Here is a 23,258-nt window from a genome sequence, read left to right on the forward strand (position 1 = left end):
TTTGTAGAAAATAGCAAGGGTATATATCCCCATATCAAGGCGCCCATTATTTGAGAAAAGATAAAAATAGTAAAGATAGCAGATTTGATAAACGATTGTTATTTTTATAATTGGTGCCTACAAAGTCCATTCTTTCTCCTCACATGCTTTTTGATCTAAAATTGTTCTATAGGACGTGACACTGCTTCTTATAGAACTAACCGCAGATCTTCTATAAATGTTGGTTGCTTCAAATCCTTCTGCCTCGATGTTGTTGACATCTGGACTCTGTGGGGACTGAACCATCACTTCCGGGACTCCTTGTTCTTTACAACGAAGATACTAGTGGATGATATTGGTTGCATGTTTGGGGTGATTGTCTTGCTGCAGAATAAATTTGGGGCCAATCGCACTCTTCCTTGATGGATAAGTATCTTCCTGTATTTCTCAGCATTGAGGACACCATTGATAAGGGACAAAATCTCCAACTATATTTGCAGAAATGCAGCCCCAAACTTGTAAGGAACCTCCACCATGCTTCACGTTTTCCAATTTTTTGGTCGGAAAAAGTTCCTATCCAAAAATCAGTTTGTGTGTATGCAATTCCGACGTGCAAAAACTCATGCATGCTCAGATTCAACTACAAGATGGAAGCTATTGGCTACTGGCTATTGAACTTCCTTTTTTTAGTCCTGTTGTACGTGTTGTATGTCACTGCATTCTTGGCGATTGGAATTTGGTGTGATCGTGTGCACGCAAGACAGCTTGAGCCAAATTCCGTCGGGAAAACCATCAGAGCTTTTTCCGACCAAAATTCTGATCGTGTGTATGTAGCATACGTTTATTTTTGCTTAACCATCTGCAGCCCTCTCCCTACTCTGATGTTTGTTTTTTCTCCCTTGTCTCAGCTAAATTATAGCCTTTCCTTATCTCTACAAATATGCCCCTTGCAAGTCATATTCTCAAGTGAAATTTTTGCCCCGCCAGACAGCTCTTCTTTATTACTAATTAGTAAATTAACAAGCACCACCCCCCACCTCTAACAGTATAAAAGTAAGCATCGTTATGGGGAGAGCACATTTGCTGATGGGGTTCTTTCTATAAGTGGGGGTATTTAAGTGGGAGCACTTCCAACTCTGCACTTCAGCAAATGCACAAAGCGAAAGTATACAGTGTGACAGTACAGTTCCCTGTCCTAGTAATTGTCGCCCAGGGTTCTCAAATAGGCAGGTTGAGGGGCTCCAGGAGTATTTAATGTGGTGGAATCTGTTTTATCAGTTTCCTACAAAGTTTGTAAAATCCACTTGGGGACCTGGAGCCCGCAGATTCCATAGCGTTATGGGTGGGATGGAATCTCCAATCCTGGGACCGGGTTTTTGGAACAGCCAGGAGTCTGGCTGGTTGATTGAGCAGGTGGGTCCTGGGCTTATAGCAAAGTTAGGATTAGGGTTCTGGGCTCCACCCAGAGAGACAGGAGGTCTCCAGGAGTCCAGAGAGTGCAGGTGTGCACTAGAGAAAGCCAGAGACCCAAGTCTGAGAATCGGAGCAGTGAGGGGCTGCTTGCTAGATAGACACTGTGTGTGTTAAAGCTGTGCGCATCTGAGACAAATAAGAGCCTGAAGTGGAAGGCCTGAGCAGCAAGGAAGCTGAAAAGAGGTACCGTAGTTGTATGGGAACCCTGTTATATAGCCAAGAGGGCTGAATTGTAAAGCCTAGGTGGCAGTGCTGCTGAAGAGAGCCATGTGGCTTGGCATTTTTCATGTATTGTTTTTTTGGCAGAAGAACCCCTGTGTGGGCAACCAAGTGCATGTATGAACTTTATGTTGTTCCTTTTTAATAAAAGTGGGCTACCATGCCCTTAAACGAAAGTTCCTGTTTGCTGTGAACTTACTGAAAGGCATCTGCCACTGAGTTAAACCCCCAATGTTACAAGTGGTGTTCGAATGCGGGCACAAGACGGTGGAATCCGGGTCCTTGCTCCACAGTAAGTTCAAGTCAGGCACTATTGGCTGTGTGTGGAAGTGCAGCCAGGAAAAAAGCATTGCTTGTTGCAGGTGGTGTACCTGTGAATGAAAAGTCAATTTTTTTGTTTTTTTTCTCTGCTATGAACTGTGTTTGTGTGCATGAGACAGAACAATCAGTGTGTGCAATGTGCAGGTGAGGAAAGCTTGCATGAAAAGAAAAGCAACTTGCTTTAAAGAGACACTTTAATTTTCCTGGACTATGTAAGGTTGTTCTGGAGTCGCTAAGTATGGGGCGGTCAAAGCTCCTAAAAGAAGCAAGGTTTGCTGAAATGAGAGACAGAGCTCTGTGGTTGGAGGGGTTGTTACCGCCCGAACGAGGCCCATACATGCCTGATCAGAGTTTATCAAGGAGAAAAAGGGCTGGGGTTGTCCCTAGCAACACTGGTGCAATGAGTGCACAGGTGACTGCTGTTATAAAGAGTCCACCAGCATTTGAATCTGCAGTGGATTAGTGCAAGCGGCACCTGGCAGGAATTAACCAAGCTACAGAGGAAAGCAAGCCAACCCTCAGTGCAAGGGGAATGCCGCTGGATGTCCATAACTGGAAGAGGGGTGTTGTTGCCCCCGGCAAAGCTGCTGCAGTTAAAACAGCTATTGTGAAAGATGTGGCTGTGTCACAGCATGAGACGGGATCCAGCAGAGAGAAGCCCATGCTATATGCAAGGAGAGAGGCTGATCAAAGGCTGAGGATGAGAGCGGTTTCCCATAGCAACGCAGAGGAAGCCAGTCGGGTTGTTTCTGTACCATGGGCTATGTTAAATAAGGATTGTGGAAAGTGGCTTAAGGAGGAGCCCATATATCATGTTCGGGAGAGCCAGCAAAGTTCTGCTGGGAGAGTGTGGTCTCCCATAGCAACCGGGGTGAAATTTATGCCTGAAAGGAGCTGCAGTAGAGATTTGGTTCAGCGTCCCCACAAAGAGGCCTGTGCATTCCGGCCAGCTGGGAATCACCAGGAGAGAATCGCTTTGGAAAAAAATCGTCCAGCACCATGCCTGGAATGTGGCCAGCTGGGGCATGGTATGTTTTCTTGCCCTAGGTTATGGAATAAGGCTGGAGATAATGTTGCTGAGAAAAAAGTTTTGTCTGTAGGCCCAGATTCCTGTGAGAATATGTTTGCAGTTACCCCTAGCAACAAGGAGTTTCCTGTTGTGCCTGCAGGGGGTTCTAAACAGTGGGAGATGCCTGCTGTAGTTTCATCCCATGGCCACCAGGAGGAGTTGGCCAGTAAAAGTGCAGCAGAGGACTGGTACATAAGACAACGTACTCAAATGAAGATGGTGACCCCAATTACTGCGGTGGGTAAGACTGCCTTTAATGAAATGATGGCTGGAACTGCTGATTTCATGTATAAAAGGACTGGTTACGAGACTGTCCATGATGATGTGAGAGTGACCCCAGTTAGTGGACTTGAGAATGACTTTTCCCTATGCAGTGGGAATGCAAGGGTTAAAGTCCAAATAGAACCTGTGTTGGTGACTAAAAGTTTTGTGTCTAGTGACTATCAGGCTCAAGTTGGCCGTGGGCTAGGACAGTCTGCAAAAGCTAATAATACTATAAGTGTTACTGTTAATGAAAAGTTTGCTGTTGGGAAAACTTTTGCTCTGAAAGAACCTGGGGTTATCAAAAATGGGCCATTGCCTGTAGCAACTGGTGGTAAGACAGCACAGTTGTCCACAGGAATCTCCAGGGAACTTCATGTATTGGAGTCAGAGGTTGCCCTGGACAACTGCGATGTCATTCTGGTGGGACAGAATGGAACTGTACCGTGTAATAGTAATGTGTTAGTGCAAGAAGCTGCTAGTACTAAAAATCTGCAGGTAAATGGTGGATTAACACAACCTGTGAAAAATGCAAAGGTGTGTGAGGTTTATGAAACACAAGCCGAGAAAGGTGGTGAATATGGTGTATTGCAACCTGTGCTACCACAGTCTGGCATGATTTACAATGACTGGTGTAATGAGTCTGCAGCTAAGCCAGTCTGTTCTTATGTGTCTCCTTGGGCAGATGGATCGGTTCTGAGGAGTACCGCAGAAGGGAGCGCACATACAATAGATTGGGATAGTTGGAGTAAAAATCGTATCTCCCTGATAGATAAGGCTTTTATGCACAAAAATAAGGTGGACACGGTTTCTGCTGTACCAGCAGGGAAGGCTGCAGAACAGCTTGTACCTGAGGGCGCGGTGGCTGCTGCAGGGGTTAACCCTTGTGAGCAGGATGAACCAAATAAGGGCACAGCAGAGACATTGTCCGTGACCCACAAAACTGAGGTTTACATGGAGTGTCAACGTGACGTCACTGGTAATGTTCTGGAGCAGTTCACTGATGCTGAGCCTGAGAAGTTGGGTATAAGTCCAGCACCTGGCAGCGCTCTGGTGGAGCACCAGGCTGTGTTTACCTCCAGCTGGGAGGAGGTTCCGTTAACCGTTGCAACTTTTCAAGTCTCGGCAAGTGAGTCTCTCTGCATCCCCAGTGTCATGAAAGTCCCCAGGAAGGACTTGGGTCTGGAGTCAAGGGCCTGGTTATTAACCAAAGCATTAAAAGAGATGCTTGAACTTTGGGATGTATAGCCAATCTATACTGGTGTGTCTCCTCCACAGTTTGATGGTCTGGTACTGCGGAGTACCTCTAGGTGGAGCATTGTATGGCAGGCTATACAGAGCAAAGAAAAACAGGACAGGAATGGTTTATTCCTAAATTTGATACTTTTGTTAAAAGTTGCCACTACGTATGCTGCTGGATTACGTCCAGAAGAAATATTTGAGACAGACTTTAGAGTAATGGAAAATGAGTCTAAAATGTCTGTGGTTTCACCTCCTAACGGCCAGATGGGAAGCATTTCTGCTGCTATGGTTCAGGGTGGTGCTGGTCAGTTGTCGGTGAAGGGCACGTATATTGCACCAGTGGAAAAACCACATGAGATGGAAGGGCCAAGTGTGAACCTCAAAGCAGCAGAGATCCTGACCAGGGCTCAGACAAAGGTGGTTAAAGAGACTGGGGTCCCCAGTCCAATGGTTGGTTTAGGTGACAAACCTAATAAGGTCCCCGAGACAGGGAAATGGACAAGGAGCGTGATAAAAATTGTATGTGGATCAGACGAGAGCTTGCCTGTTCAGGTGGATAAAAATACAGATGGCATCAGAACAGGTCAAGTGGTAGGACAGCTACCAGGGGAGGCAGCGTCCTGTGAGGTTCTTGTGGGTGATGGCGGCCCTCCAGTATGTGTGCCCTCTGCAGACTCTACCCTAGCAAATGTTGGAAAAAAAAGGCATTGCTGATGCCCTCCCCCCCTTCTTTTCACTCTCTCTTCCCCCCCCCCCCCCTTCCCTGAAGAGTATATGGAAAATGGAAGGGAGGTTCCCGTCTTGGACATGAGTAATTACGGTGGGATGATAGATGGCTTAGCGCATTATCCCGGTTTACTGGCAGTTCACTGTGAGACGCCTGGCCCTGTGATTTTGCTAGTACTGTTTTTAAGTTATGCAAGCGCTTCATATGTATGTACCTCTGTATTGATTGTACTGTCGGGATACCTCCCTTTATGTGGTGTTTAATAAAAATTTATATTTGAAAAAAAAAAAAGAAAAAAAAGGCATTGGTGACATGTGTAACATTGAAAGGTCTAATGTTGGTTTGAATATGTCTGTCAATGATGAACCAAGTAATGTGTTAATGGTACATGATAATGTGGTGTCCAAAGGTATAGGTAAACCTTGTAAACAATTTGTGACTGCTGAGTCAGGTACCAGAAATAAGAGGCGGGTTCCCATTATAAACACTCTAGAAATAGGCCCCCTACAGTCTCAGAACAGTAATGCTGAGAGAGTTTTGGGGAAACTTGAAGCGTGGAGGCAGAAGGGTTGGTAGAAAGACCAGGGGTACCCTGTTTAAATTTCAGGAGAAGAAGTCCTTATGAAAATGCACCCGGAAGAAGAATTGGGAAGATCTCAAAACCCATTACAGAGTGACAGGGGGGCAAAGAGAGAGGCACCAATGGAAGTGGTGGGTTGAGTTCCCCTTTAGGAGAAGTGAGGTTGGACAGGGTTTGACTTCTGTAAGGTGTAGTTGGCACATAGGTGCCAAAAGGAAACAATGTGTTTCGCCCTCTGGTTCGAAACAAGGGGGAGGGATATGTAACAGTACAGTTCCCTGTCCTAGTAATTGTCGCCCAGGGTTCTCAAATAGGCAGGTTGAGGGGCTCCAGGAGTATTTAATGTGGAGGAATCTGTTTTATCAGTTTCCTCCAAAGTTTGTAAAATCCACTTGGGGACCAGGAGCCCGGAGATTCCATAGCGTTATGGGTGGGATGGAATCTCCAATCCTGGGACCGGGTTTTTGGAACAGCCAGGAGTCTGGCTGGTTGATTGAGCAGGTGGGTCCTGGGCTTATAGCAAAGTTAGGATTAGGGTTCTGGGCTCCACCCAGAGAGACAGGAGGTCTCCAGGAGTCCAGAGAGTGCACTAGAGCAAGCCAGAGACTCAAGTCTGAGAATCGGAGCAGTGAGGGGCTGCTTGCTAGATAGACACTGTGTGTGTTAAAGCTGTGCGCATCTGAGACAAATAAGAGCCTGACGTGGAAGGCCTGAGCAGCAAGGAAGCTGAAAAGAGGTACCGTAGTTGTATGGGAACCCCGTTATATGGCCAAGAGGGCTGAATTGTAAAGCCTAGGTGGCAGTGCTGCTGAAGAGAGCCAGATGGCTTGGCATTTTTCATGTATTTTTTTTTTTGTCAGAAGAACCCCTGTGTGGGCAACCAAGTGCCTGTATGAACTTTATGTTGTTCTTTTTTAATAAAAGTGGGCTACCATGCCTTTAAACGAAAGTTCCTGTTCGCTGTGAACTTACTGAAAGGCATCTGCCACTGAGTTAAACATCCCCCAATGTTACAACAGGTAAATTCTTAGAAAAGCACACAGGTGAACTTGTTTACCCCTTCAGCTCTCCTTCCACCCAACATGGTCTCTCTACCACACTTGTGTCATATCTCCTTAATCTCTCTTTCCTTTACCCCTCCTCTCCACCCCACACTTTATATCTCCCTATTTCTGCACTCACCAACTCTTGCTAATTCTAAATCCACACAGTAATAAAACCTCCAGGATCCTGAGGCTAGTCCCTTCATATAAATCGCACGCCCATATTATCTCCCTCACCCTTCTGCTTCTCCTAACCTCTGGGGATATACCACTAATTCCTGGGCCTCTATCACTTAACTGTACCTAACACACCCATTACACTACACCCTCAGTCAGCAGCCGTAATCCATACAATTTAGTTTCCATTCCTCTTCTTCCCAAAGCCAGACTCCCCTTCTCTTGTGCCCTTTGGAATGCCCGCTCTGTCTGCAACAAACTCACTTCTCTGCATAACCTCTTTATCGCTAACTCATTTAATCTACTCGCCATTACTGAAACCTGGCTTCATGAATCTCACACTACTTCTCCTGCTGCCCTCTCCCATTGTGGCCTTCTTTGGACTCACTCCCTCAGACCCAATGGACAGAAAAGAGGGGAGGGGAGGTGGGAATCCTTTTAGCCCCACATATCACCTTTCAGGTACTTCACCCACCTCCATCTGTGTCACTTTCCTCATTTGAAGCACATTGCATTCGTCTGCTCTCTCCAGTTTCTCTAAGGATAGCTGTATTCTACCAGCACCCTGGGCCAGCATCAGCCTTTCTTGATGAATTCTCTGCCTGGCTCCCCTACTTTCTCTCTTCTGAAATCCCCACAATCGTTCCCGGTGACTTCAACATCCCTGTTAATACTAACACTTCTGCTACTTCCAAGCTCCGCAGTCTAACCTCCTCCTTTGACCTGAAGCAATGGATACACACTTCTACACACTCTGACAGAAACAACCTTGACCTTTAATCCCACCTATGCACATTAGTTTCTCTCTCTCCCTCTCTACCACGTCCTCTTCCCTCCAACCGCCTAACAGTTACCCGTAGAAACCTTTGCCTCCTCAACCCTTCTCTTCTCTGCTACTGGCCACCTCTATGACAAAATCTCACCTCTGTCCTGCCCCAACTTAGCTACTTCTGTCTACAACACTAAACTGACAAGCTTGCCCCCCTCACTACACACAGAATCAGGCCACATCCCGTACAACCTTGGCAAACAGATGCCACTAGAAGTCTGAAAAAAAACATAGCCACGCACTTGAGTGCCGGTGGTGTAAGACAGCCTCAGAAAGATTTCAACCATTATAAATCTGTTCTCCAAAAATACAATTCCTGCCTCCTCACTGCCAAGCAGGCCTATTTTATCACTCTCATTAACAACTTATCTTGTCCCCATCAGCTCTTCTCTACCTTCAACTCTTTACTTTGTCCTCCACCCACTAACTCACTGCCCAGGAGATCGCCAATCACTTCAAAGATAAGATTGATGCAATTTGTGAGGAGATCTCCACTGTACAGATGCCTTCTCCACCTAACACTCCATGTCCACAGTTTTAAAATCATTACTTCCTTCATTCAACCCCATCACTACAGACAAGGTTGCTAAACTTTTCTCTAACATCCACCTTACTACCTGCCCCCTGTTCCCTCACAATTGCTGTGTTCACCCTCCGGCTCTATTCTACACTCCCTAAATCACATCTTTAATCTCTCCCTCTCTTCAGGCAGCTTCCCAAACGCTCAAAAACATGCATTAGTCACCCCCATTCTTAAAAAGCCCTCACTAGGCCCCACCAATCTTAACAACCTACGCCCCATCTCCTTGCTTCCCTTTTTATCCACACTCCTTGAATGTCTGGTCTACAACCGACTGAGTGACCACCTAGCCAAGAATAACCTTCTTGATCCCCATCAGTCTGGAGTCAACACTCCATGGAAACTGATCTCCTAAAACTCACAAACGATCTACTAACGGCTAAATCCAATGGACTGTATTCGCTACTCCTACTCTTAGACCTGTCTTTGACACAGTGGACCACCTCCTTCTCAAAAAAAATCCACGTCGTTGGTCTCCATGACTGTACTTCACTGGTTCTCATCCTACTTATCCAACCGCACCTTTAGTGTCACAACTCTATTGCCTCTTCTCCTCTCCCTTTCTCTGTTGGGGTCCCCCAGGGTTCTGTTCATAGACCCCTCCTATTCGCCATCTACAACTCCTCCCTGGTTCAGGTAATAGCCTCCCATGGCCTCCTTTTGGCTCCACATCCAGACACTTTCCAAATCTTGCCGTGGCAACATCTCCAAAATAACCCCTTTCCTAACCAATGATGCCACAAAACTCCTAGTTCACTCCCTGGTCATCTCTCACCTAAACTACTGCAACTACCGCCTCACAGGATTACCAGTACACAGGATATCCCCCTTCAGTCCATCATGAATGCTGCTGCCAGGCTCATCCACCTTACCAACCACTCAGTCTCTGCTACCTCTCTCTGTCAATCCCCCCACTGGCTTCCACTCACCCAACAAATTACATCACTAACCATGTCTCAAAATGCCAGCCTACTCCTTCCCTTCATTCCTCCCAAGACCTCCTGCTCTCTAGTACCCTTATCACCTCCTCCCATGCTCGCTTCCAGGACTTTTTCAGAGCCTCTCCCATCCTCTAGAACTCCCTACCCTAATCTGTCCAACTATCTCCTACACTGCTTGCTTTTAGACACTCCCTGAAAACCCTCCTCTTCAGAGAAGCCTATCCGGCCCCCACCTAACAACTGTACTTTCTCCATCAGATCATCCCCCACAGCGATTATCTTTTGTATCACTTGACTCTCCCTTCTAGATTATATGCTCTAACGAGCAGGGCCCTCTGATTCCTCCTGTATTCAATTGTATTGTAAGTGTACTGTTTGCCCTCATGTAGTAAAGAGCTGCGCAAACTGTTGGCGCTATATAAATCCTGTATAATAATAAAAAAATAACCCCAGACTGAGACCCCCCAAACCCATTTGCCCCAGACTGACCCCCCAACCCCAAACTGACCCTCCCTACCCCCATTTACCCCAGACTGAGACCCCCCCAACCACATATTGCCCCTTCTTACTCCCATTTACCCCAGACTAAGACCCCCCTCCACCCCATTTACCCCAGACTGAACCCTCCCCAACCCCATTTAACCCAGACTGACCCTCCTTACCCCCATTCACATTAGACTGACCCTCCTTACGCCATTAACCCTAGGCTGCAACCCCCCAACACCATTTACCCCAGACTGAGACAACCCCATTTACCCCAGACTGAGACCCCCCCCCAACCTCAGACTGACCCTCCCATCCCCCATTTACCCCAGACTGGGACCCCCCAACCCAATTTACCCCCAGACTGACCCCTCCCCAACCCCATATACCCCAGACTGACCCTCCTTACCCCCATTAACTCCAGACTGAGACCCCCAACCCCATTTACCCCAGACTGACCCCTCCACCCCCATTTACCCCAGACTGAGACCCCCAACCCCAGACTGAGACCCTCTGAACCGATTTAGCCCAGACTGACCCCCAACCCCAGACTGAGACCCCGACCCGATTTTACCCCAGACTGACCCCCAACCCCAATTACCCCAGAATGAAACCCCCAACCCCAAACTGACCCACCCATCCCCCATTTATCCCAGACCGACCCTCCCTACCCCCATTTACCCCAGACTGAGACCCCCCAACCACATATTGCCCCTTCTTACCCCAATTTACCCCATACTAAGACCCTCCCCAAAACTATTTAACCCAGACTGACCCTCCTTACCCCCCATTCACATCAGACTGACCCTCCTTACCCCATTAACCTCAGGCTGAGACCCCCCACCACCATTTACCCGAGACTGAGACCCTCCAACCCCAGACTGAGAAGACCCCCCAACCCCATTAACCCCAGACTGACCCTCCTTACCCCCATTTACCCCAGACTGACCCTCCTTACCCCCATTTACCCCAGACTGGCCCCTCCATTCCCATTTACCCCAGACTGAGACCCCCAACCCCATTTACCTTAAAATGAAACTCCCCAACCCCAGACTGACCCTCCCATCCCCCATTTACCACAGACTGCCCCCCTCAAACCCACAATTACACCTCCCACCCCTCCAGATTAATTAGCGTGTGATGTTTGTTTTGCTCCCGCCCACGGAAATCATCACCCTCTGCCACTCATGGAGTTAATTAGTTTAAGCTCCTCCTTGAGCTCCAGCTCGGCGCCCCGCCCCTCCAGCCGATCACTGCTCGCGGACCTGGAGGCGAGCTTGCCGTGATTGTACACAGAGGCTTTTGGTTTCGCCAATCACACCCAAGGGGCGGGGCTTTTTCTTCTCAAGACGTCTCCCGCTCCTCAGTGTTCTGTCAGATCGCGGACACCGGGCTCCCCTCCCCCCATCACACACCGAGGACACAATGTCGGTGGCCGGACTGAGGAAACAATTCCACAAAGCCAGCCAGGTGAGACCGAGACCCCCCGACCCCCCCCCAAAAACCATCACACTGCACACCCCCCCCCCCTTCCCCATCTGTACACTGGGCGCCTCACTGTCTTCTCTTCATTCATGGGGGGTGCAATATGGGAGGTTTACTGTGTGATGTATTGGGGGGGGGGGGCTGTATTGTATATTGGGGGCTGTATTGTATGATAATGGGGGGCTTTTTTTTATATTGGGGGTGCTTTGCTGTTATGGGGGGCTGTATTGTATGATAATGGGGGGGGGGTGGCTTTGCTGGAATTGTGTCTGTATTATATTGGGGGGCTGTATTGTATGATTTTTTTTTAAATATTGGGGTGACTGAATTATGAGGGCTGTATTGGGGGGCTTTGCTGTTCTGAGGGGCTGTATTGTATGATAATGGGGGGGGGCTTTGCTGTTATGGGGGCTGTATTGTATGATATTGGGGGGGCTTTGCTGGATTTGGGGCTGTATTATATTGGGAGGGCTGTATTGCATGATAATGAGGGCTTTTTTTATATTGCTGGGGGGGGGGGGGGGGGTGCTGTTATGGGGACTGTATTATATGAGGGCTGTATTTTGTTTGGGGGGGCTTTGCTGTTATGGGGGCTGTATTGTATGATATTGGGGGGGCTTTGCTGTAATGGGGGCTGTGCTGTTCTGGGGGGGCTGTATTGTATGATATATGGGGGGCTTTGCTGTTATGGGGGCAGTATTGGGGGGCTATATTGTATGATAATGGGGGGGGCTGTATTGGGGGGCTTTGCTGTTCTGAGGGGCTGTATTGTATGATAATGGGGGTGGCTTTGCTGTTATGGGGGCAGTATTGGGGGGCTATATTGTATGATTATGGGGGGCTTTGCTGTTCTGGGAGGGCTGTATTGTATGATAATGGGGGTGGCTTTTCTGTTATGGGGGCAGTATTGGGGGGCTATATTGTATGATTATGGGGGGGCTGTATTGGGGGGCTTTGCTGTTCTGAGGGGCTGTATTGTATGATAATGGGGGTGGCTTTGCTGTTATGGGGGCAGTATTGGGGGGCTATATTGTATGATTATGGGGGGGCTGTATTGGGGGCTTTGCTGTTCTGAGGGGCTGTATTGTATGATAATGGGGGTGGCTTTGCTGTTATGGGGGCTGTATTGTATTATATTGGAAGGGCTGTATTGTATGATAATGGGGGCTTTTTTTATATTGGGGGGGCTGTGCTGTTATGGGGACTGTATTGTATGATGGGGGGGGGGGGCTTTGCTGTTATGGGACCTGTATTGTATGATATGGGGGGGCTGTGCTGTAATGGGGGCTGTATTGTACGATACAGAAAGGTTTCTTCACAGTAGAGATGTGGACTAGTCTCCCCCCCGAGGTGGTTCTGGCCAGATCAGTAGATTGAGTTCCACCCAAAAGTGGAAATTCCACTTTAAGCACTCCTCGCCCCCTCACATGCCACATTTGGCAATAATAATTATTAAAAGTGTGTGTGTGTGTGTGTGTGTGTGTGTGTTTGTTTTGTATGAATTTGAGTTAGAAATCTTAGACTATAAGCTCCTTGAGTGCAGGGACTGATGTGAATGTATTGAACTTTTTGGCCCCCTTGAACTTTTCAACCTTTTGCCACATTTCAGGCTTTAAACATAAAGATATAAAATTTTTATTTTTTGTGAAAAATCACCAACAAGTGGGACACAATTGTGAAGTTGAAACAAAATTATTTTTATTTTTGAAACTTTTTTTTAACTAATAAAAAAAAAAAAAATGAAAAGTGGGGCGTGCAAAATTATTCGGCCCCCTTGCGTTAATACTTTGTAGAGCCACCTTTTGCTGCGATTACAGCTGCAAGTCGCTTGGGGTATGTCTCTATCAGTTTTGCACATCGAGAGACTGAAATTCTTGCCCATTCTTCCTTGCAAAACAGCTCGAGCTCAGTGAGGTTGGATGGAGAGCGTTTGTGAACAGCAGTTTTCAGCTCTTTCCACAGATTCTCGATTGGATTCAGGTCTGGACTTTGACTTGGCCATTCTAACACCTGGATACGTTTTATTTGTGAACCATTCCTTTGTAGATTTTGCTGTATGCTTGGGATCATTGTCTTGTTGGAATATAAATCTCCGTCCCAGTTTCAGGTCTTTTGCAGACTCCCACAGGTTTTCATCCAGAATGGTCCTGTATTTGGCTGCATCCATCTTCCCCCTCAATTTTAACCATCTTCCCTGTCCCTGCTGAAGAAAAGCAGGCCCAAACCATGATGCTGCCACCACCATGTTTGACAGTGGGGATGGTGTGTTGAGGGTGATGAGCTGTGTTGCTTTTACGCCAAACATATCGTTTTGCATTGTGGGCAAAAAGTTGGATTTTGGTTTCATCTGACCAGAGCACCTTCTTCCACATGTTTGGTGTGTCTCCCAGGTGGCTTGTGGCAAACTTTAGACGAGACTTTTTATGGATATCTTTGAGAAATGGCTTTCTTCTTGCCACTCTTCCATAAAGGCCAGATTTGTGCAGTGTACGACTGATTGTTGTCCTATGGACAGACTATACCACCTCAGCTGTAGTTCTCTGCAGTTCATCCAGAGTGATCATGGGCCTCTTGGCTGCATCTCTGATCAGTCTTCTCCTTGTCTGAGCTGAAAGTTTAGAGGGACGGCCAGGTCTTGGTAGATTTGCAGTGGTCTGATACTCCTTCCATTTCAAAATGATCGCTTGCACAGTGCTCCTTGGGATGTTTAAAGCTTGGGAAATCTTGTTGTATCCAAATCCGGCTTTAAACATCTCCACAACAGTATTACGGACCTGCCTGGTGTGTTCCTTGGTCTTCATGATGCTCTCTGCGCTTTCAACAGAACCCTGAGACTATTACAGAGCAGGTGCATTTATACAGAGACTTGATTACACACAGGTGGATTCTATTTATCACCATCAGTCATTTAGGACAACATTGGATCATTCAGAGATCCTCGCTGAACTTCTGGAGTGAGTTTGCTGCACTGAAAGTAAAGGGGCCGAATAATTTTGCACGCACCACTTTTCAGTTTTTTATTTGCTAAAGAAATTATATATCTATATCTATATATCTCTATCTATCCTTTTTTAAATTGGTCGAAATAGATGGACTTGTGTCTTTCTTCAACCAGACGGACTATGCAAGGGTCAGTGATTGTGGACAAGGATACATTGTTGGCTGGGGATATTCTGCAGAAGATAATGCAAAACTGGGAAGATGTTACATGAGGATAGCAGAGATCACTACTATTACCCACTACAGACTGCTGGTGGCTGCAAGTTGGTAGCGGGTTTAGAAGCCATTAAACATCTTTTTGGTCTAACAATAGTAAATGTAAAATGGTTTTACGTTTCATTTAAAACATGGGAAATGATCTACACTGTATCTTATGTTCATCAGGTGTTTTTTTTTTTTTTTTTTTTTTTTCATATAATGAGGAAAAATATACAGTACATCAGAATCCTGTATATAAATGGTACAGTTACATGAGAAAGTAAGTTAAGGCAGGAGTTAGTCATGTCTACAAACACAAAAAATATTAGATTTCTCATATTTGGGGTTCCCAGTGCCTCATGAACATGGGATGCCATTGTTAGAATCTTTCCTCTAAATTTGTAAAGGCAGAAGGTGTGTGTGTGTGTGTGTGTGTGTGTGTGTGTGTGTGTGTGTTTTTTATTTATTTTTTCCTCCTTTTTAATTTACTTACCTGAGCCCCATTTGTCTCTCCTTCTGATTTGCTGAGGCACAGCAGCGGTGCCATTGGCTCCTGTGGCTGTCAGTCAGTAAACCAATCCGAAGAGACAGGGGGTGGTCAGGGCTCTGTGTCTGAAATGGACACACGAAGCAAGCTGCTCCTGATCCTTTCTCTGTGCTCAGCCCATACAGATTGAAGACACCAGGTGACCGATCTACTTACCTGGCCTCAATTTGACGGCTTTGACCCAGTCACACAACAAAGAAGAATCAGCGCCACAGAACTACCTGGACAATTGTGGATCCCAATTGAGAATGCTGCTCAGTCCTAGTAGATGATGAAATAAATAAGTTTGCAGCGCAAAACTCTGCAATATCCACAATTGTGTTGACAATATGTACCATATATGTATTAATTCTAAGAAAGATGGACTTTGGTTCAAAAATATCTCAGCCCATTACTGAAACAATCCCCTCTTGTGTGTTTACTTTAATAATAAATCATGTAGGGGCTGAAACAACTAATCGATTACTATTTTCATAATCGATTAATTGGACATTAACAAAATGGGGTTAAAGTTAATGAGTCTGATATTTACCAGATTGACCATTTAATAGTATATCTCTCTCCTCTAATAGTATATGCAGTATATATATCCCCTCTAATATATATACAGTATATCTCTTCTGTCTGTTATTCTCAGAGTGGATTAGATATTTTGCTCCCTAACCATATAGTTGGTTATTTATCTTTACCACTGCATATAGAGATATTTAAAGCGGAGGTCCACCCTAAAATGGACCTTCCGCTCATCGGATTCCTCCGGCGCCACAATTGGCACCTTTCAGGGGGGAGGGGGGTGCAGTTACCTGGATAATCCAGGTAACTGCACCCACTTCCGGGCTAGCTCTCTGCGGAAAGGGGCATACATTACGCCCCTTTCCGCAAGTGCCCGCCCCCTTCCGCAAGTGCCCCGCTGCCTGCTGGGAAACACACAGATCCCAGAGGCAGCGGGGACCGTCCTCATTGCGCAGCGCGGCTCGCGCATGCGCAGTAGGGAACTGGGAAATTAAGCCGAAAGGCTCCATTTCCTGATTCCCATACCCAAGATGGCGGCGGCAGCACTCGAGTGTCGATCTAGAGATCGGCTTCGGGTGCCGACATCGCGTGCGCGCTGGACAGGTAAGTGTCACTATTTTAAAAGTCAGCAGCTGCAGTATTTGTAGCTGCTGACTTTAAAAAAAAAAAAAAACGCGGAGTCCCGGCGGACTCCCGCTTTAAGAATAAATTGCCTTTTTTTTTTTTTTTTTTTTTAAACTTTACATATTAACTAAATTTTACACCACACTTTATTTTTTTTTTTTTTTTTACGGTTATTAACCGAAAAAATTGGCCAACTAATTGATTATGAAAATAATCGTTAGTTGCAGCCCTAAAATCATGTGAAATCAAGTGTGGCTGCAAATTCTCTATATGATTACCTAAACTGCAAGTGCTTATTCACTGAATCCATATCTGTGATGTCACAACATTCAATGTGTTGAAAACCACATTCTCAAATCCATAAACAATGGTGCATGTAATAAAATTTAACTCCTGCAAATAACTATTAAATTACCATGTGACAAACCTAAAACTATATAAAAAAAAGTAAGTGTATAAAATGCCCAAAAACTGAATTTATGTACACATAATCTTAAACTGTGCAACACTATCTCTATCTGATAGTGTTGCACAGTTTAAGATTATGTGTACATAAATTCAGTTTTTGGTCATTTTTATATAGTTTTAGGTTTGTCACATGGTAATTTAATAGTTATTTGCGGGAGTTACATTTTATTACATGCACCATTGTTGTTTTCAACACATTGAATGTTGTGACCTCATGGATATGGATTCAGTGAATAAGCACTTGCCGTTTAGGTAATCGTAATAGAGACTTTATTTCACATTATTATATTAAGTAATTCCACACATAAGAGGAGGGGTAGATTGTATGGTTCAAAAATATCTCAGCTCTTTAGTGAAACAAAGTCCATCTTTTATTAGAATGAATACATATTTGGTACAGCTTGTTAACAATGGCTTTGACCCAATATTTCAGATTCCTTCATCCACACTGTTTTTTAGTAGATTTTATAAGTGTAGAACATCTGGCTAAAGGAAGTCGGTGGGGTAGGTGCACAACTTCACATGACGGAGCACCCTAAACTATGAATACTGTGCACCACACTGCTCCCTACCGCAGTCGGGAACGCACATCTGCTACAGAGGTAAAGCACTTCAGCAGCTGTCTGTTCCTGTATAAATACAGCCTTATTGTTTTATTCCTCGTATAACTCATATAATCTGGAAGATTATGCCCTTTAGATTCCAAGGGTATCTAAAATGCTCCGACATCAGATGTACATGTGGTCATGCTTTGATGGCTTTAATCCTGTGTGATTTTAAAGATGGTGACACAGCGGATCTGATATTTTTCTTTGTAGTGTTTTTCATTTCAGGAAACAGGTATTTCCTGCATCACAGTGTGTTTTCAGACCACATTATTCATCAAATAACAATTGTTCATTAAAAGGTGTGTGTGTGTGTGTGTGTGTGTGTGTGTGTGTTTTTTTTTTTTTTTTTTTTTCTTCCTGAAAATAAGCCCTAGTTAAAGTGCTTGTAGGACTTATTTGTGGTGTAGGGCTTATATTGCCGCTGTCACCAACAATCACGCTAGGTCTTATTTTTGGGAAATGGGGTACCTCTAGCACAGAGAACCAAACGATTTTTTTTTTTTTTAACACTACCGATCGCTCAGTTCTCACAGCTCCATGAGCAGAGAGCTGGGCCAGTTCACGCCATTAGAAATGCAGTGTTTTTGATGCAGTCCAGTGCATCCCCCCAACCCCCACCCTTCCTTTTTTATTTTTATTTATTTTTTTCATTCCAGTGCAGGAAAAATGCAGCATGTTCTAAAAAAAAAAAAAACTTCTGGATCTGCAAGCACTGGTGTGAACTATGCCATTAAAAAACATATAACCTACTGTGTGTGGGGTGTTTTTTTTGTTTTTTTTTTTTTAAAGTTTACAGTAACTTTGGGTACTGTAGCTTTGCACGTAATTAATTGTTGTTGTGGTGAGGTCTCCTATTCAGTTTATAAATGAGGTCCACTATGATTTCATGGATGGACATAACTTCTGCTTCTGCCTTCAGAGTCAACAAAAACATTGAATTAGATATTCAAGGCTCTGAATATTGCGTTCTTGATTTGTGTAAACATGAGGCTTTCATTTTCTGTAGTGCTGGAACATCTGCATTGGGTGTGATCTTTGTTAGGTTGTTGCCGTATTTTATTGTTTTTGTCCCTATCATCCGGCAAAAGTAAACGCCGCTCACCAAGCTACAGTCCTCCGTGTATGATTGCAGCTTCAGACAGAACAGGTTCTTTGCTGCTGCTCAGCTGTTTTATTAGGATTGTCATGCTGTACCATCCACATATCTGAAATGGTGGAATTGTCCCTTTAGGGCTGGTTCAGACTGCGGCTTCCCGCATCGCATGTCTCCCGGAGGCAGTTCACACTGCCCTATGCAGACTGCTGGTAGTGCCAGTTAAGTTAATGACTCCCCCAAATCAGTTTGCATATCGCAGTGTGATTTGCAAACTCGGACAGGAATCGTATCGCATTGGGTGTTCACACCCACACGATCCAATTCTGCTGCGGACCAGAAAAATGGTCCTGTGTGAGTTTGATGCAAATTCAGCCATACTATCTTTATGGCTGAAATCGCATCACACAGGGATTGCATGTGATTTGCACTGCAGTGGGGTGCAAATCGCATCCGATATGACATTGCAACAGTGGGAACGGTCCTTAACCACTTCCCGACCAGCGCACGACGATGTACGTCGACAGAATGGCACGGGCAGGCAAATTGGCGTACATGTACGTCCAATATTCGTTGCCGCCGTGCCATCGGGAGCGCGCCGCCGGCGGCGCGCTCCCGCGCTGGTCGGGACCCCCGTGAGTCCGGTCGCGGGACCCGCGGACTCGATCGCCGCGGGCATCCCCGCGATCGTCTCACGGAGCGGCCGAATGGAGGAAATGCTGTATAAACAACATTTTCCCATTCTGCCTAGCAACTAGTGACGCTGATCTCTGCTCCATGTGATTGGAGCAGAGATCAGTGTACACTAAATGACAGCCCAACCCCCCCCCCACAGTTAGTAACACACCCCTAGGAACACTTAACCCCTACACTGCCACCCACTGGTTAACCCTTTCACTGCCAGTGTCATTTACACAGGAATCACTGCATTTATATAGCAGTGATTACTGTATAAATGACAATGGTCCCAAAAATGTGTCAAAAATGTCCGATGGGTCCCCCACAATGTCTCAGTCACAATAAAAATCGCAGATCGCCGCCATTACTAGTAAAAAAAAAAATAATAAAATTTTATTAATAAAAAATGCTATAAAACTATCCCTATTTTGTAAACGCTATAACTTTTGCGCAAACCAATCAATAATCGCTTATTGCGTTTTTTTTTTTTTTTACCAAAAATATGTAGAAGAATACGTATCGGCCTAAACTGAGGGAAAAAAATGTTTTTTTATATATTTTTGGGGGATATTTATTACAAAAAGTAAAAAATAATGCGTTTTTTTTCAAAATTATCGCTCTATTTTTGTTTATAGCGCAAAAAATAAAAACCGCAGGGGTGATCAAATACCACCAAAAGAAAGCTCTCTTTGTGGGAAAAAAAGGACGTTAATTTTGTTTGGGAGCCACGTCGCACGACCGCGCAATTGTCAGTTAAAGCGACGCAGTGCCGAATCGCAAAAAGTGGTCTGGTCTTTGACCAGCAAATTGGTCCGGTCTGAAAGTGGTTAAAGAGAATGCTTTTGAGATCCCTACATTGAGAGATGGAAGAAGACAGCAGATGACTATGTCTGAGAAGGGTCACATTTATCCAGTTGGTGATGGATCTAGTAGTTGGTCACATTTAGGTGGACTTGTTCTATAATTTTAAAGACGTTTCGTAGTTTACCAGTCCATGTCTTCAGGTCTAATGGGTGTCAAGAAAATACATTTATATTGACAATTATCAGCATTTACATCCACACAAGTGGCACCAACACACTGGTCTGGTTATTGAATGCGAGGGGTGACACCATCCTGTTTATAGTGACATCCTATCCTTGGTGTCAGGAAGACTTCATAGGTGTTAATTCTATAATTTTTATATAGCTGAATGTGTGGAAAATAGATGGTGTTGCAGTCCTCACCCTGTCCAGTGATGGTTGTTCCAGTTTGATGTAGATGGCCTCTTAGGCCGCGTACACACGCGGGGACTGTTCGCCCAACTTTGTCCGTCAAACAGTTTCGGCAAACAGTCCGCTCAAAATTAGCATGGACGGACATGGCCACACACGACGAACGAACAGTTTGCTGAAACCGTGCGCGATGACGTGAACGGCACGTACGACGGGACGGAAAATACAACGTCCTATACACTGCATTATAACTTCCGGCGTGTAAATCCTTTCTGAGCATGCGCGGAACTTAGTTTGACGAACAAGCCTACACACGAGGGGACTGTTCGCTGAAACAAAGTTTCAGCGGACAGTTTTACGGAATTTCCGAAAAACTTTGTTCAGCAGACTGTTCGCTGAAACTGTCCGCTGAAAGCCCACACACGAGCGGACTGTCCGCCGAAACACTGTTCAGCGGACAAAGTTGGGCGAACAGTCCGCCCGTGTGTACGCGGCCTCAAATGTCTTGTGAAACCAGTTGGCCTCTCTGTCCAAAATATGTACCTCATTCTCCTCAAAAGCATGTCACTGTGTTCTTTCATTTTGACTTCATTATCACTTTGAAAAACCAAACATGTTAAACTTGCCTGCTCTGTGCAAAACCACTGCAGAGAGCAGGTAAGTATAACATGTTTGACTTTAATATCACTTAAAAACTTCCTCTTCTTGGGTCCCCTGCTGGCTCCTGCATTCCCCCCTTTTTAATAGCAACTATAATCCCAGGTAGCATTACACTCTGTGTCTCCGACTTTGTGATGTTTTGCAGCAGTGACAATTATGCCGTAATTGGGAGATGGGGACCCCTCCAGCCCCTCCCACTCTGCATTCTTCACCAGTCAGCTGACTTCTAGTCTCTGCCCCCCAGCCGTGCTGTGAGCCGCATGTCCAGAAACGGCCCAGATGGGCAGCAGCAAAAAGGCTGGGAGAGTGGTGCGGGCTTTAGGAACAGCCCAGAATTCGGTGATCCCTGTCAAATCATCATTTGCCATGCATTTGAAAATCATTTGAAAATCGCTGCTCTATGCAATTCCATATCCCCCAAATGTACCATACCAGCGCTGATAGTTTTTCCAAATGCTGCATCTGCTCCCATATTACACCTGCACAAAAATGTCTGGCCATTTAATCCCCCTCTGATCTCACGTTTTCAGGATGCTACATTTTGTCTGTAGCGGGCGCTCCAGACTGAGTCTGCATGCGTTCACAGTAAGCTCTTCTGTTTAGCTGCAGCAGCTGAGCCGGGGAGGGTGCAATTGCAGCGCTTAGCCCGTCTTTCAAGCGGCATTGGGTCGTGTGTGTGTGTGGGGGGGGGGGGGGGGCGGCGGCTTTCGGAGAGTTGAAGGTGCTGCAAGAAAAGTTGGGGACACTGATTATTCTGTTCGGGGCATACAGAACTTCATAGGGGCTTTTTGGAAAATGTTCCCATAGGTGTAATTTCATTAATGTAGGTAATGCATCTGCACCCGTAGACTAAACAAGCATTTAATCCTTGCAGTAAAGGGGGGGGGGGGGGGTTTAAAAGATGATTACCTGATGGATTTTCCTTGAGGTGTGTGTGTGTGTGTGTGTGTGTGTGTGTGTGTTTTTTTTTTTTTTGTTTTTTTTTTTTTTTTTCTCTTTCTCTTTCTCTCTTAGGAAGTGCTTCCATTCAGTTCTTCTATTTCCCTCCAGTCACATCATTGTGCGATCTTAAGATGATCAAAATGCAAACACATCTCTTCAGTATAGATCTCGGCTGAGAGGACCTGACACTGAAATTCTTGTCTGATTTCATCTTGGTGGATAACTGAGAAGGGCTGCCATTACATGTGTGCACTAATGCTGACCTGTTCTCCAGGCCTGTACCGTGGACTCGTGAATAGCATTGAATCAGCTGCTATGTATAATTCATAAGTTGCTGTCATCACATGTAGAAATGCAGACCTGCTAATAAGTTACATTTTTTTTTTTTTTTTTTTTTATTGACGTTAATACTGAATTGCTGATTAGTCAGACGCCGGCCCGTGATTCTCTCCTTCCATTCAGCAGCTATTCATGACGGCAATGGTCCATTCACACGGTTTTCATCTTGTAATCAAGCGCTGTGAAGAATGGAAATCGTGATGAAGTATATACAAGGGAAAATTTGTGTTTGGCTTCCATTGTAGCTGTACTAGTTGAGCATTTGAAGTTAACGGACAACATGTGAACGACACAAAATATTAGGATGGCCATACACCTATAGCTACAGAATGGTGAAAACTCCTGCTGTGACAATTGTGTTCTGACAGCCGGCACCATAGGCTGCATAGAATCTCATTGGATGCAACCGCTGTTTAACTGCCAATTTTCTGCTTGGCTTCTTTTACATAGTAGGTGAGGTTGGGGGGGGGGGGGGGGGGGAGGGGGTTGGGGAAGACACAAGTCCAACCTATGTGTGTGATCATATGTCAGTATTCCATTGTATATCCCTGTATGTTGTGGTTGTTCAGGTGCTTATCGAATAGTTTCTTGAAACTATCAATGCCGCCCTTCTGTGGAAGGGAATTCCACATCTTTGCCGCTCTTACAATAAAGAACCCTCTACGTAGTTTAACCAGTTAACTGGTCCATAGCTGAATGACAGCTACAGGGCGGTTGGTTAACTCTGGGAGGCCGTCATATGACGTCCTCCCAGAATTCCGCTCTCATGCACCCCCTGGGGCACGCCCTCGAGGGCATGCGTGTGGACCCGGCGCATCATGGATCATGGTAAACAGCCGCTCATCGCGGCCATTTACCACGCGATTGCTCCGCCAAATGACGGAGCGATCACTTGTAAACAAACCGGCGTCTTGTTATGATGCTGGTTCCTCCCTCCCCCCTCTCTGTACCAATCGGTACAGTGA

General features: G+C 45.5%; 1 protein-coding gene across 1 annotated transcript in view; it reads left to right on the top strand.

Annotated features, from left to right (window-relative positions):
* Positions 1–11,197: 11,197 nt before the first annotated feature.
* Positions 11,198–23,258, top strand: part of SH3GL3 (SH3 domain containing GRB2 like 3, endophilin A3) — a 182,019-nt gene continuing 169,958 nt past the window's right edge. Inside the window, exon 1 of the mRNA XM_077473421.1 lies at positions 11,198–11,394. Within this exon, the coding sequence (XP_077329547.1) occupies positions 11,350–11,394 (45 nt within the window). The 5' untranslated portion in view covers positions 11,198–11,349. The remainder of the gene's footprint in view (positions 11,395–23,258) is intronic.

Source organism: Lithobates pipiens, unplaced genomic scaffold, assembly GCF_037356315.1.
Source record: "Lithobates pipiens isolate NorthernLeopardFrog02 unplaced genomic scaffold, aLitPip1_a1.2 Scaffold_8, whole genome shotgun sequence".
NCBI classification, from domain to species: Eukaryota; Metazoa; Chordata; class Amphibia; order Anura; family Ranidae; genus Lithobates; species Lithobates pipiens.